The sequence below is a fragment of the Aphelocoma coerulescens genome, chromosome 4 (assembly GCF_041296385.1).
Source record: "Aphelocoma coerulescens isolate FSJ_1873_10779 chromosome 4, UR_Acoe_1.0, whole genome shotgun sequence".
In the NCBI taxonomy this organism is placed as follows: Eukaryota; Metazoa; Chordata; class Aves; order Passeriformes; family Corvidae; genus Aphelocoma; species Aphelocoma coerulescens.
This window is the reverse complement of record NC_091017.1, coordinates 4,165,408-4,179,480: the sequence shown is the minus strand read 5'-3', so window position 1 is coordinate 4,179,480 and position 14,073 is coordinate 4,165,408. Positions and strand designations below refer to the sequence as shown.

At 41.6% G+C, this 14,073-nt stretch overlaps 1 protein-coding gene across 6 annotated transcripts in view; it reads left to right on the top strand.

The window, feature by feature from the left end:
* The first annotated feature begins 788 nt into the window (after window positions 1-788).
* Window positions 789-14,073, top strand: part of SEC24D (SEC24 homolog D, COPII coat complex component) — a 67,160-nt gene continuing 53,875 nt past the window's right edge. The window contains exons 1-8 of one of the 6 annotated variants that reach the window (XM_069012551.1): window positions 789-867; window positions 4,077-4,259; window positions 5,148-5,274; window positions 6,673-6,821; window positions 8,180-8,452; window positions 9,212-9,333; window positions 12,048-12,159; window positions 13,745-13,872. In XM_069012551.1, coding sequence (XP_068868652.1) covers window positions 4,121-4,259; window positions 5,148-5,274; window positions 6,673-6,821; window positions 8,180-8,452; window positions 9,212-9,333; window positions 12,048-12,159; window positions 13,745-13,872 — 1,050 coding nt within the window. In that variant the 5' untranslated portion in view covers window positions 789-867; window positions 4,077-4,120. Of the gene's footprint in view, window positions 868-920; window positions 1,025-1,045; window positions 1,104-4,055; window positions 4,260-5,147; window positions 5,275-6,672; window positions 6,822-8,179; window positions 8,453-9,211; window positions 9,334-12,047; window positions 12,160-13,744; window positions 13,873-14,073 lie in introns of those variants that run through there. The other 5 variants (XM_069012550.1, XM_069012554.1, XM_069012552.1 and 2 more) reach the window with 5 other exon arrangements.

The window sequence follows — 14,073 nt, the reverse complement described above, 5'->3', positions numbered from 1 at the left end:
TTTTTACTTTAACACAATTAATGTTTATTTGTGATTGGGAGGAAAAGTAACTTTACAAATACATCTTCCTCATGTTACTTCCAATCTCTCTCATGTTACTCCCTGTTTCTACTTTGTTAATTAGAAAAACATTGCCTATCCTGTAACCAAGGCAGCATTTTTAAATGCATTTGAACAGTAACTAAAACCGGAGTATGCAAACAGGCAAAGTACCTGCATCATATTTCACTGTAGATATTCAGGTGGCATAATTTTACATACAGATATGCAAGACATATATGTGTAAAATGTAGTTGTAAATATACATACACGTCTTCGACCAGGCAGCTGATGACAGGATGAGAGGACACTGTCTTAAGCTTCTCCAGGGGAGGTTTAGGTCGGACATTAGGAAGAATTTCTCAGAGAATGGATGATTAGACATTGGAATGGGCTGCCCAGGGAGGTGGCGGAGTCACCGTCCCTGGCGCTGGAGGCGTTTAGGGAAAGCCTGGACGTGGCACTGAAGGACATGGTTTAGTTGACGTGGTAGTGTTCGGTCATAGGTTGGACTTACTGATCTCAGAGGTCTTTTCCAACCTATTTGACGTGATTCTGTTTTTCAAGCACATACGAGGAAAAAGAAAAAAAAAAAAAAAAGGCATCCCGCTTGTAGCACTGCTCCGTGTTTGGAGAGGGATGCAGCCCCTGGCGCAGAAAAAAATACGGTCCCTGTCTGACCGCCCCGGGCTGCCCTTCGCCCCCGCCCGTGAGGGCACGGCCCGGCCACGGGCGCGGCCTCGCCGCCCGCACTGCGCAGGCGCCGCCTGCTCGGGCCGCCTCAGACGTGGCACTCGGGCGCGTGAGGGAGCGGGCGCGCGGCCGCAGGTAACGGTCCCAACGGGCGCCGCCGGCTGAGGCGGCACCGCGGGGACAGCGCGGGCAGCGGCGGGCCGGGCACGGCACGGGCACGGGGCTCCGGCCGCCCTCGGCAGCGCCCAGCCGCGAGCACCCGGCGGCGGAGCGCGGCCCCGGGCAGGCACAGGTACTGCCGCGGGGCGGGCGGTGGCTCCGAGCGCGGAGCCGGACCTGTTGCGACCTTACCTTACGGCGGCTTAAAACTCGTAGGTGATGGGGATAGAAAAAGTTATATGCATAAGGAAATGTAGAAAAGCTTTGCAGGCTTAGCACTGAATGGGGGGAAATTAAGATTTTGCTTTCATAGCTTAGTTCGCTGTATATTACTGAAAAAGCCCCCTAAGATATGTATGTAGCTATGTTGCATTCTCTGTGTGTGTGCAGCGATATTCCATTATGCTTGCGTGAGCCCATGTAGATAAAGGTGCACACCCCCGAGATTGGTTCCCAAACTGAGATTGCAGCGTGCCGTGGGAAGCGACAGCACCTCTGCCTGGATGATGTGTTGGGGAGCACCGCGTCTCCGAAGAAATACAAAGTTAATATTTCTCCTTCAAGGAGCCAAGGACGCGAGCCTGTTTTTGTTTCTGTTGTCTTACTTCAGCTTGCACACAGTTGAGTTTTACATCTTCACAGAGACACCAGAGTGTTGCATAGGTACAGTCCTCTGGAAAAGATGACAACCTATTCTGTAATAGAGGTGAATTAAATTCTGCAGCTGTTCCTTACTGCTGGTGTTGTTCCCCAGGTTATGGGGTATAAGGTAAACTACTGTTTTAAACAGGGAGAAAAAAGTTTTCATGACCTTCTGTGTGAACTCTTTTCATGGTGTGGTGGTGCATCCACACCCTCCCCCACAGCATAATTTCTGAAATGCTCGTAATTCTTCAGGCGACCTTAAAACACCCATTTGTGATAGTTGGTACATATACCTATCCTGAGAAGAGATTAAATATCCTTGGTGCTAAATAGAATCTGGAACTGTGTTCAAAAAACTTGTATTATTTTGTCTATGATTAGAGCTCTTGTTTCACTTCAGCACAACCTCTGTGTGTTTATACTGTCTGTGGGAAGTTTGACGTGGCAAGATTTTTTTTTTTTTTTGTGTGTGTGTGAGTAAGCTGTGGAGGAAGTAATTTCCTCTGAATGCTCTTGTAACTTAAGGTGCTGGTTGTTACTGCTGCCTCTAAGTGAAAATCTCTTCCTTTGTATAGATATAAAACACATGTATGTATATACCGGTGTGTTGGTAATGTAATGCTAATTTAGTGTCTTTTGGAAGAACTAAAGCTCTCACTGCCACGTCTTTTCTGATGGAGGTGGGGGAAGGAAGAAGGTACAGCTGGCAGCACCAAGCCTCTGATTAAACATTTTTCTTTCTTCTCCCTGTGTTTACCTTTTTAACTAATAAATAAGGAAAAACTCCATAGGATTAACTCCCAGAAGCAGTTAACTACTGCAGCTGAGAAATGTTGTGCTGCATTGAAGAGCGTGGTTTAGAGGGTTACACGGGTGGTGTGTGGGGAGGGCCAGGCCTCTAGACAGCTCAGAGTGGTTTCGTGTTTGATATGGACGATCAGTAAAACTGTTGAGGTTTTTTCTTCAGAAATATCTGTTTACTATGAGAAGCCTAGGAGTGGGCTTTCTAATAGGGATAACTTTTCTCTACTGACATGTCCCAGTGCAGCATAAATTTATCTGTGTGTTCTTGGAGATATAATTTTGAGGTGCTTTTGTGTGTGCTTCTGGAGCACAATTTGTGATTTATTTTCATCCAGTTTCCATGTTTAAAGATGACTTCACAGCTTGAGCTTAAGAATGTAAAGTATAGATTGTTGGGAAAGCTATTTGAAAGGAACACTTTACACCTGAAATGCTAATTTATGTTGTGTGTCTTTAGTTCTTTGGGGATGCCTGGCCTGTGTGCTTGGGACTCTACAGGAGTAGCAAATGCTCGTTCAGGGTTTGGATCCTCAGCATTTCTCACAACAGTTTACTTTGGGCCTCAAGAAAGTGAAATTCTGTTATTGTTAAATTCATTCTGTTACCAAAATAGAAGTTCTTCGTGCAAAAGAGGAAGCTCATTATCAAGGGTGCAGAGTGTACAACCTTAATGACTTTTCAGATCCCTTGGTGGCAAGGGCACTATATCTGAAAACTACTCTGGTGAAATACAATCATATGGTTTGGCAATGCAGGATTCTTCAGATTATCTGCTTCTAGAAATGATGGCAATTATCAGGGCGCTCTTTCCTGAAAGTTTTCTAAATGTTACTCTGTCCTGTTTAACAAAATCTGACCACAAGAAAGAAATTACATGTCTTGTGAATGCTCTCATTAGAAAACTCTTTCTGAATTGCTTTTTTCCAAATTCTGCATTTTGCTTGTTTCATTTTCTTTAACAACATCAGGATCAAGATGTGAAAGCTTAGGGAAAAGATACCTGATAACAGCAAGGGCAGCATGCAGTGCTGGGGCCATACTGCCTCAACTCTCCCTTGCGGAATATATTGTGCTCATTTTCGTCACACTGTGGAGTTCTGGAGTAAAAAAGGCTGCTCAGGCCTGGGCCAGTAATGCAGAAGACAACCAGAAATGGGAGCTCTCTCTATCCTGTACTTTATTCTCTGTTTCACCAGCATCAAAAGCAAGGAATCTTCCATCACTTGCCTGGAGTGGGGCTGATGTTGAAGGTTTGTAAAAGGTTTGGTGGAAAACTCCTCTAAAATAAGGTGTGCTAGCACAGGAGAAGGATTTAATAGGGGAGTTTTCTACTCTGGTCATTTTGCCTTTCCTGATTTTTCGGTGTGTTCTGTGTTCTTTGGGATGGCTGGTATTTGGGGAGCAGGATTCACAGTGTATTTTCCATGTGTAGTTGAAGTCAAGGTTCTCCAGGTAAAAGGAGTAGTTTGGGACTTTCCTTTGAGAGTTTTTTCCATCTGCACATCCATTGCTTACAGTTCTCTCCATGGGCTTAGGAGAGATGAATCTTATTTAAATGCAGTACATGGTAATGCTGAGAAAACTAAGCTATCAAGCAAAACTAATTTTTGCCCCTGACTTCAGGTCATTTTTTGCCTTCAAATGTGTCTTTTATCTTTTTTGGGGGGAGTACAATTCACAGTGTTTTAAAATGCACAGAGAGTGATGAATAGTAGGTGTCATTTTTTGTTTTGCAGACTCCTGAAGAGGACACAATACTTGGAATGAGAAAATTGCCATCATGAGTCAACAAGGTTATGTTGCAGCTCCTCCATATTCCCAATCCCAGCCAGGAATAGGACGTTTTGGACCACCTAATTCTTCAATTCATTATGGACATTATGGAGATCCTAACTCCTCATACTCAACACCTCAACCAGGTATTATTTTGGCTTAAAATTTGTTTTCAGAATCTACTTTTCTATGAAGGTGTTTTGCATCTCTTTCTACCTTGTGTAAGTTTTACACTGATACTGCAACAGGAAATAGAAAAAAAGTTTTACCCAGTTTCTCTGGAACTTCCTATTAAAAACAGCAGGAGTTGTGTTACTGTAATCAAATGCTGAATATAGTCAGAATTCTGATAGAAATGCTTCTGGTAATTGACTTATTAGAACACTTGGGGAAAATACTGGTTCCATACCAGACAATTTTTTAATGTTAGAATAATTTAAAGGGAAAAAGAGTTCAAGAAATACAGTTTGAAGGGCTGCTCATTCAACCCTGCTGTTTACATAAACTAGAGTTTCTTCACAGTCACTATATAGATCTGAATTGAGAACCATTTTCAGCACAGGAGAGCAGATTCTACACATGGAAGCTCTTATTGGTTTTTAGTTTTAAAAATTGCTTTAAGTTTTCATTCTTACCTTGGTCTCTGAAATCAAAGGGACCTCTTGTTTCTACCTTGAAATATAACTGGGTGACAGTGAATTACCACTGTCCCAAACTGGCAGTTGCAGGGTCTGTCTGTTCATTGCTTTTTCTTACTGTCCCTCTTGGGTTCTTTGCTGGAAAGTTGTGAACTGCTATTTGTTTCCTTTTTACTCTCTCTTAGTTTTAGTTTTACTCTCTCTTAGTCTCAGAGATCTTGTGCTTTCTAACAGAATCACTGAGATTGGAAGGGACCTCTGGTCCAACCCCTCTGCTTAAACAGGGTGACCCAAAGCTGTTATTTCTAATGCTAGAGCAGAGCTTCACACCTGTATTTCTTGCTCATCTTGTTCTTTCTTACAGGGTTTTACATAAAAGTGCTTAATCTTTTGCAGGTGTTTCAAAATCAGCTGTGCCTTTTGGATCGCCACCTCCTGTTGGGCCTCCACCACCTGGTGCACATCAGTTCAGCCAGACCAGTTTCCAGAATGGGTCTGGTACACCAGGACAGCAGCCACACAGGTGACTGGAAGGGATTAATACCTGACATCTGAGCTATTTGATCTCTGTTACCTCTTGGTGAAAGAGACAGGAATGGGAAGGGGAGAAAACAGGGATGGGTGAAAGCTGTAAAAATAAATCTTTGAAAAAGGGTTGTATGAGGGGATAGCCAAGCTTTATTACACAATACTTGTGTTGCAGGTAAAGTGGGTCAATATGCAGCTTTTTTATTTAATTCTGTCGAATATTATTATTTTGCACATCTCCCAGGAGTGGCAAAATCAGTTTGTGTACTCATAGCTCCTTCAGTTTTAGTGAACTTGACACCATGTAATAACATTCTTCATGTAGTTAATTGAAGTCTTAATCTGCTTCTGTGCTCTTTAGTTGTTGTATAGTTATTTCATGTCAAAGTAGGGAAGCCTGTTTGTTACCACTGTGTGAAGGAGGACCCAAAAAGACTGGTGATCAGTTGTTTGGGATGATGTCCTCATGCATGGGGAGAAGTGGTGGTTGTCCTGCAGATGAAAAAGCAAGGTGAACAGAGTCAGGTTGACATGACCCAGCAAAATACTGATTCTCTTCCTTAGCTTCCAGTCAACTGCACACCTCCTGTTCTTTACCTGATCTTGGGTTTTTTTCCAAAATTGCTTAGAGGTCCTGTTATAGGTCAGGAAATTTCCAGATGAAATTTCAAGTAAAGTGAATTCTACTTCTCTTGAAATATCTGGGCCCATCCTCAGTTTTACGAGGGGTCACAGGAAAAGCTGTGTTGATTGTCTCTGGGACATAGGCTGAGATCTTATTTTACCACAGTGAAATAGTCTGGTAGAAAATAACTTTGTAGGCCGCATGTCTATTACTGCTTTCTTTTCTTTAGCTATTTTTCTTGCATTCATGTTTTCCGTATCTGATAATCATGAAGTTTTTCCCTACCCGCATCTTCTTTTTCTTCTACTACAGAGAACTCCTCAGCAGTTTCTCAGTTCCTTTTCTTCTCTTCACAGATTTTTCTCCTAATCTTCTTCACCCATCCCTGGTAGGGAATCTTCCTTTATAAGCTTGGAGAGGGGATGGAGTGCTGTGATATGTTCAGAAGCTTGTGTTTCCTAATCTTCGGGCTTACAGTTATTACTGCTCACTTGCCATGGCATACTCACTCTGCTTTGTTTCTAACAAGTGTGCAAACAAACATGGGCTGCCTGTTTTTATTAAACAAGTCTGCAATCTCTCTGTCCTTCGTGTGCCTCATGTATTTTAATACAAGTATACGTTTTCTGAGCAGAATGTGGGCATCCTCTCTTAGGGTTTTGTCCTAATTAATTGTTTCAGCACCACCTTGAGGAGGTGTGAGATCTTTGAGAGTTATGATTGGTTGATGTAATTTTTTTGCATAACTGCACTGTTTTTTCCCTTTAGGTTTCAAGGCCCTCCACCTCCAAGCAACACAGGACCTTCCTGTCCTCCCTACAGTCACCAGTCACAAACAGCCTTCCCAAATACTGCATCTGCTTCATCTACAGCACAACTCGCTGACCAGTTCAACAGCATGCAGATAAATAGCTATGGTAATTGGGTTTATCTGATTGACTTTTTCTCATTTAAAGCATTAGGACTATGATAATTAGAAACTTACTGAACTTCTGTATAAAGAGAAAATGAGACCTTTGACCACCATCATTGGCTTAAGTTCTTTGAATTTTTTTATCTCATCCAGTTCCTTAAATCAGTATTATGGGCTTAATTCTGAATTGATGCTTGACAAACCTTCCATAAAATTCGGGTATCCCATCAGTCACTTCTCACATTACTTAGTGAACCTGTCAGTAACAGCCAAGGCATGAGCAATAATATGCAGACAGGGTTTAATTTTTCTCAGCTTTTTACAGTTTCTCGAGTTATGAAACTATTTTCTTTTTTGTCTAAACATTTTTGGGTTTTAATCTAAACTTATCTGCATTTATTTTGATGTTATACCATCTCAAAGCTAGGCCATGAAGATGTGATCATGTGATGCTTCCATGTAAATTAATTCCAACCACAAGTTTTGATATGTATGTAAATTATGCAAAATACATGATATAAACAATTAAAAAAACAATTATGTAAAATACAGTGTTCTCATATGTGCTGGGAAGCTTGTGGTTTGCATGTAAAGTCTTTTTTTCAGTTAACATATGTGACAGAAGATGTATTTCAGTGTTTGTATGTGAACACATTGGTCCTTTTGCTTCAAACCTAATTTTGGTTATTTTTTTAGCTCTCTTTAAAATGATTTTGCCATAGGTCTTTGGGGGAAAAAATTGACTAAAAAATGTAGGTTTTGTAAAGTAATAACTGTTTACAGATTGTAAGTCTCAAAACGCCCTGTTTCCAGGTTTTCCTAATTCTAATTGGACTCTGGATCTTACAAACAACAAACAATTCATTGCCAGTGTGTACAAAATAATTCCCACGTTTCATCTTTTAGTATCAAGTGTATTTATTTTCCATCAAACCTGTAATGGTGAAATACAAACAGCAGACTAACAAAAACATGCCACATGAAAGAATTGCATTATTGAGCAAAAAGAATGTTGTTTCACATTCTGAAATGAAGTATTATTTTGAAAGCGGAGTGATCTCTGTGTGTTCTAGTGAAGAACTGTCTAACTCTGGCTTCCCTCTCTCTCTTTCCCCATCTACCCCCGCTGCAGGGTTTTATTGCAAATAGCACCAAAAGAAATAAAATGAATGAATCAGCTGAGACTTAAACCATGATTTGTCGTGTGGACAGTCACACAGAGTCCCCATAAGGCAGCACTGTCAGTATGGGAGACTATATTGTCTATGTGTTACAGAAACGTGTTGAGCAAAACTAGAGCACCTTTGACACAGATTTGGTAGGCTATCACTTTTGACTCATCTGACACAGTTTCTTGCTCAGGTCCTGCCACTGCTCCGAGCTCTTGTGTGTCTCCTGGGCATCCAGCAGCTTTCCAGGGCCCACGACTGCCCTCACCAACCCAGCAGCAGATGGGTTTGCCACCTGGAGCACAGCTTCCTCCTCCACCAGCAAATAGTGTTAATGGCCTTTGTGCTCAGCCAGCATTGCCTCCTGTGGCCAGGCAGGGTGGAATCCCTGGACCTGTCCCTCCAAATCCTAGCTTGCAACAGCTTCCAGGACAGCCTCCAGGGCCTGGATATCATCCTCAGCAAGGTAGGGAAGGATGTTTGTTTTGTAATTGAAAACAAAGCATGGAGGGACAATCACTGGTGGAACTGTGTCCATTCATGGCTGAATGTTCAGCTGACTGGGAAAAATGAAATTTGAATTCCCTTTCTGTAGAAGGGAAAGATGTGCATTGTCAGTCAGTACACTTGAGACAGGCTCTGCTTTTTGCTCAGAAGTTTAGCCCTCTATTGAGACTGTAACAACAAAAAGGAGATTAATTTGGATCAGAAACAGAATTATGTGGTTAGTAACTGGTGAAGGCACAGCATACTATGGGGAGGAGTTTTTCTTACACTCTGTAAAGGTATAGTCTGCTTTCTGTCTTGTAGTACTGTCATAAGCAGCTTTCAAAAATGCTTTTCTATAGCAATAATGGATTGTAACTGAATACAAAAAGCCAGCTAATGACATCAGCTTGCATTGACTGAGGTTGGTGGAGAGATTCTCACTGAGATAATGGCCTGGCATGAGTAGCTGTGGTAATCTCTACCAACTGTCCTACTTGACATAAACCTGAAAACTTTGGAGCCAAAGTTGTCACATCCAGTGTTCTTCTTACTTTTTAAAAACACAAACTAAAGCCAAACTGAGCCAAAGAAATCCATTTCTTTTAGTTGCTGAAAACAGAGGGGAAGGAGGAGTTGTGTTTAGCTGAGTAAGAATAATTGCATGGCAGAAGTTGATGCTAAACATTGATAATAGAACTTAAATACTTTAAATGAATTATCATTTGTGACTCTGCAGCAAACTATGGTCCTCAGATGGCAGCATCTCAGCTGTCATATCCTGGTGCTTTTCCTGGTGGTCCAGCACAGCTCTCAGGCCCACAGCAGAAGAAGCTTGATCCTGACTCTATTCCAAGCCCAGTAAGTAATGTAGCACTAATTTTTTATAAAAGTAACTTTCTGCTGCATTTAAGATAAAGGAATGACATTGTGCTTGCTTTAGCTGGTGAGGGTTTTCATAACATACATGGCTTGGTTCTCAACATACATTCTAGTTTTTGCAGTTTGCTAATTCATGCAGTTTTGTACTGTGTGCTGTCAGTTTTGGATCAATTAGTGCATGAAATTAGTTTGAGTACCAAAGACGCTTTATAACTTTATCTAACAGGGGACATACTCATATATATATATAGTCATATATATATATATGTCCCAAATACTTCATAGGAAATGCTTTACTAGGAATTCTCAACAGGATTCTTAATGTGACAGTGAGCAGTACTGAAGAACTACTTGTGTTCACTGGAGCTTATCACATTTCCTTTTCACTCTGAAAAGTTTGAAGGCTTAAACTTCGTAACAGATACCAGAATTAGGATGGGTGCAGAATACAGGTACATGAACTGTAGAACTGCAGTCCTGGCAATGCTGAGAAGTCACATGCTCAGAAGCCACTTTGCCTTTTGATTTCAAGAGTTTCCCAGGCAACCAGAATTATTTACCCCAGCCATCCTTCCAGTTGCTGCACCCTTGTAAAGATTTCAGTAGCCTGGAATATACCTGATGCTTAAGCTTCATGCAGGCTGAAGAGGCTCAGCTGTTGAATGTGCACTGGTGGGACAGTGTCTCTTCTTAGGATGGTGCTAGAGAAAACAAGGTCATGGTTGCATCCATCTTTCTGAAATAAAGTAGTCTAATTGGTATGCAAAGAAAGGGCTGATCAGGCTCAGGCAGCATTTAACTTCTTTACTGGAAACAGCTAATGGAAATAAAAACCAACAGTGTGCTAAACTCATGGAGAAAATGTTCTGGTGCCCAGAGTGGTTCTGGCAATCATCTGGCAGGTCAAAAGGTCCTCAGAGGGTCAGAATTCTTGAAGCAGGCTGTGCCCTGCAGCTTCAACCTAGAACTTTCTCCTTTAAAAAATGTTTTCACTACCACACAGCAAGCTAGTCTGGGTGAAGCAATCTTCCACTTCTTGGTGAGGCAGGTTTGCTGTACAGGAAAAACATTTTTGCAAAAGCCTCACACTGTGTAGTATGAAACTGTCTTGCTTCTTTAAATTGGAGTATTCTTTTGTCCTTCTAGAAAAGATTTTTTTTTTTACCCAGTGATGGATTTGATGTAAACCGCCCCCCCCCATAACTTTGGAAAAAATCTTGTTGATAATTCCCAAGGATTAATGTAACAACTGCAATTACCTTGTTAAAGGCAATTTTTAACTGAAAAGCATTGTGTAAAAAACCCCCTGAATCAAGTGTCTGTATAAATAACAAATGCCCTTAAGTCAATCATTCCTAGTGTTTCCGTGCAATGCTTTTTACGTTAGAAGGATAAAATGATCTTGTCTAATTTAAAAAGAAAAGGGCAGGGGGAGAAGGAGGTCTGGCATGAAAACATGGGCTGATGTCTTGTTTCAATTATGCACATGGCATAAACAGCCTTGACTACAAACAGCCATGTTAAAATAGGTTAAAAGGTTTGTTTAAGCAGCACAGAGAGGATCAGAATGAGTGTTTAAAAGAAACATGATCTGGGTCAATGTCTGTAAAGGACAAAAAGCTAATTCAGAATGAGGAATAAGTATGACCATGTGTATTTCTGTTGTTATATTTAGATTATATAATTATAGTAGTGTTGCCAGATAAATTTACTTATTATCTGTAGCTGTTGTTGATTTGTATTTCTCTTACATATGTTAGAGGTTGATGTGTACCCTGACAACATCTATGAAAACTAGCATCTGGACTTTGTCAACAATTATTTCCAAGAGCAATGATATATTTAGGTCAGTTAGCTGCAGAATGCCGTGGCACATTGATTCTTTGCAGAGCTAAGTCTCAGAGTGGTTTGCTTTCTTCAGCTAGTGGACCTTTTTAGAGCAAAACCTTTTTCCTTCTAATGCAAGAGTTTGCTATAAGTATACAAGCCAAGGGGGCAGGGAAAAGTAATCAAGCAGAAGATCTAACAAGCTCTCTGAGGAATGTCTTGTATATTTAAATTGCAGTACAAAAAACTTCATTGATGAAAAAAAAGTTACAGGCCCCAGACTATTTTCAGTGTGTTAGGAAATACCTCTTGGACATTGATCAGTAGACTCTATGCAACTAATTTAGTTTTTCTACTCTGTTTGCTTTCCAACTGAGGCTTCTGAAGTTCCATAGTTATTATTAGAAGTTCATGTGCAGTGTAAAAACACAATTCCATGAGGTGCCAGCAGCAGTGGCAAAGCCAGTTTCAGAAATTCCCTGTCTCATTCTTCTTGCCTCCTACAGCTGTTTGGCTGCACTCTAAACCAGGTTGCTGAGGGAAGAAGAGGAATGATGGTATTCTCTCAGTGATTCGATTTCTGATGTGGAACAAAATACAGCTTTATATAACTTTGGTTAGATCCTAAAAAGTGTCAGACTTAAACTTGAGTGAGGGACCATGCAGAAGTAACAAGAAGCAGTGTATGTGAAAGGAATTTGGGCAGTAAAGTCAGCCTGCATGAACATTTCATGACATTATGTTGTAAATTGTTACAAACCAGGCTTCAACTGGAGTCGTACTTAGTGTAGATCTTAGCCTGTTCATGAATGTAGCTGAATGCATGACTTAGCTTCCTCATACTGTTCTTGTTTCTTATTCATCAGATTCAAGTAATTGAAAATGATAAGGCTGCCAGGGGAGGGCAGGTCTATGCCACAAACACAAGAGGACAGGTTCCTCCCCTTGTCACCACCAACTGCGTGATCCAGGACCAAGGTAACTGTCCTTGTTACTGCTTTGGGAGTGTTACTAGGGGAAATAAAATATAATTAAAAAAAAAAACCCTAAATTCTCAAATTTTTCATTTGAAAATAATGGTATTTGCTCTAAATTGGATGTGAAACTGCAAACTTCCTTTGAACAGAAAAAAAAGGGGGGAGGAGGAAAGTGGGAGTTGAATTCTTACACCTTGGGTTAACACCTCCTCTACCCTTCCTGGCCTTTAAAAGAATATGAATAGTTGAGACAACTTTCCTTTTTAACTTAAAATTTTTGAAGATGTTACATTTCAAGTTGAAAATCCTTTTTGGATTATTCTGAAAATTTAAAAGATGGACACTAGAGGAAGCAGTAAGACTAGGCTAGCACTGTTACCTTTTAAGATACGAATTTCTATTCAAGTAATAGGGGCAGTGTGCAAGCTGTGTAGTTGATGTGCGCTGGCCAAAGGAAAAATTTATCGAAGTAAAGTCTTCCACATGCTGCTCTTGACAGCAGGCTCAATATTTTAATACAGGTTAAGTGTTATTTAATACAGGTGGTGTTATTCAGCCCAGCAGTAACTTATCAGTTTTTAGATAAACTGTGTAAAATGTACAAACACACCAAGATTTTTTGGCATTATCTGAGAATGGGATAATGCTGTTCTGATGATCCAAGAAATTCCTTTCAAGAAACTGAGCAGAGCTGGAGCTTGTTGGTTACAAAGGGAGCATCAGGAAGCTGATTCCTGAACTCCTTTCAGTGCTCTTGTTTGCAGCACACAGCAGTTTCTTGTTGAGGGACCTGAGCTAAATGTGCTCCTGGAAGTGGGGTGATGACTTCCGCACCCTGTATTTTGCAATATAGGTGAGCATGGTGATGTTAAGACAGATACAGTGTTTTCTGAATCAGAGCTAGCTCATTAGAGCAGTCTTAGCAGTAGGTATTTGCTACAGCGGGGATTACTGTAACACGCATATATCAAACCAGGAGTCCTGTGGAAAGGAAATAGATATGGACAGATCCTTGGTAGATGTTTCAGAGATGTTTATTTCTCCAGCTGCATGGGCGGGGCTCTGCTCAGGAACTGCTCAATCACGGGACCCGAGGGTCCTTCCCCCACAGGGAAACACAAACCAACCAATGGGGAACGAGGCTGACCAGGGGCAGGGAAACCCCGTGCCTCCCCCCCAGGGCCCCTCTCCCAGGGCTCCGTGGCAGGGGGAGGAGACCCCAACAAGTATTAGTCTGCCTCCTTCCTTTATGTACAGTGTCGACATGTCCACTGGGATATCATCCATATTTTCTTGTAAGATCTTCGATATGAGCTATTTCAAAGTCATCTCCTGAGGTTCTTGTTGCAAATAATTGTGGGGTTATTCTTGGTGTGTTTAAATCTCTGCTTTATACTCAGACAGCAGGAGAAGATTTAACCAGAGGGAGGGGCGATGGGCAGAAGCCTGCATGGGAGGAAAAACAAGCATGTATTTAATGTAGCACATGCACTTGTTGCTTTGTGTTGTTCGGGTTTTTCTGCTCCGTGTTGGGTTGGGCAGGTTCCTTCTGCCAGCCTTTCATCCTGCGCTGTTGTGTTTTGCAGGCCACGCCAGCCCCCGGTACATCCGCTGTACCACCTACTGCTTCCCAGTGACTTCAGACATGGCCAAGCAGGCCCGCATCCCCCTGGCAGCCGTCATTCAGCCCTTTGCTGCCGTTCCACCAAATGAGGTATGGCATACTGAGTGGCAGTCCTCTGTGCCTCTGTCTCCAGATGATTGCAGGCTTGTTCTGTGCTTGGATTGGGGGGGAGGGTGTTTTATCTCAGACTATGAAGTGGTATGACCATAAAGAGGTGGCAGAAGATTGAGCTTTACTTGGGTCATGGCGCAACTTCCAAGGATAAAAATTTTTGTTTGGAAAAGGTACAGG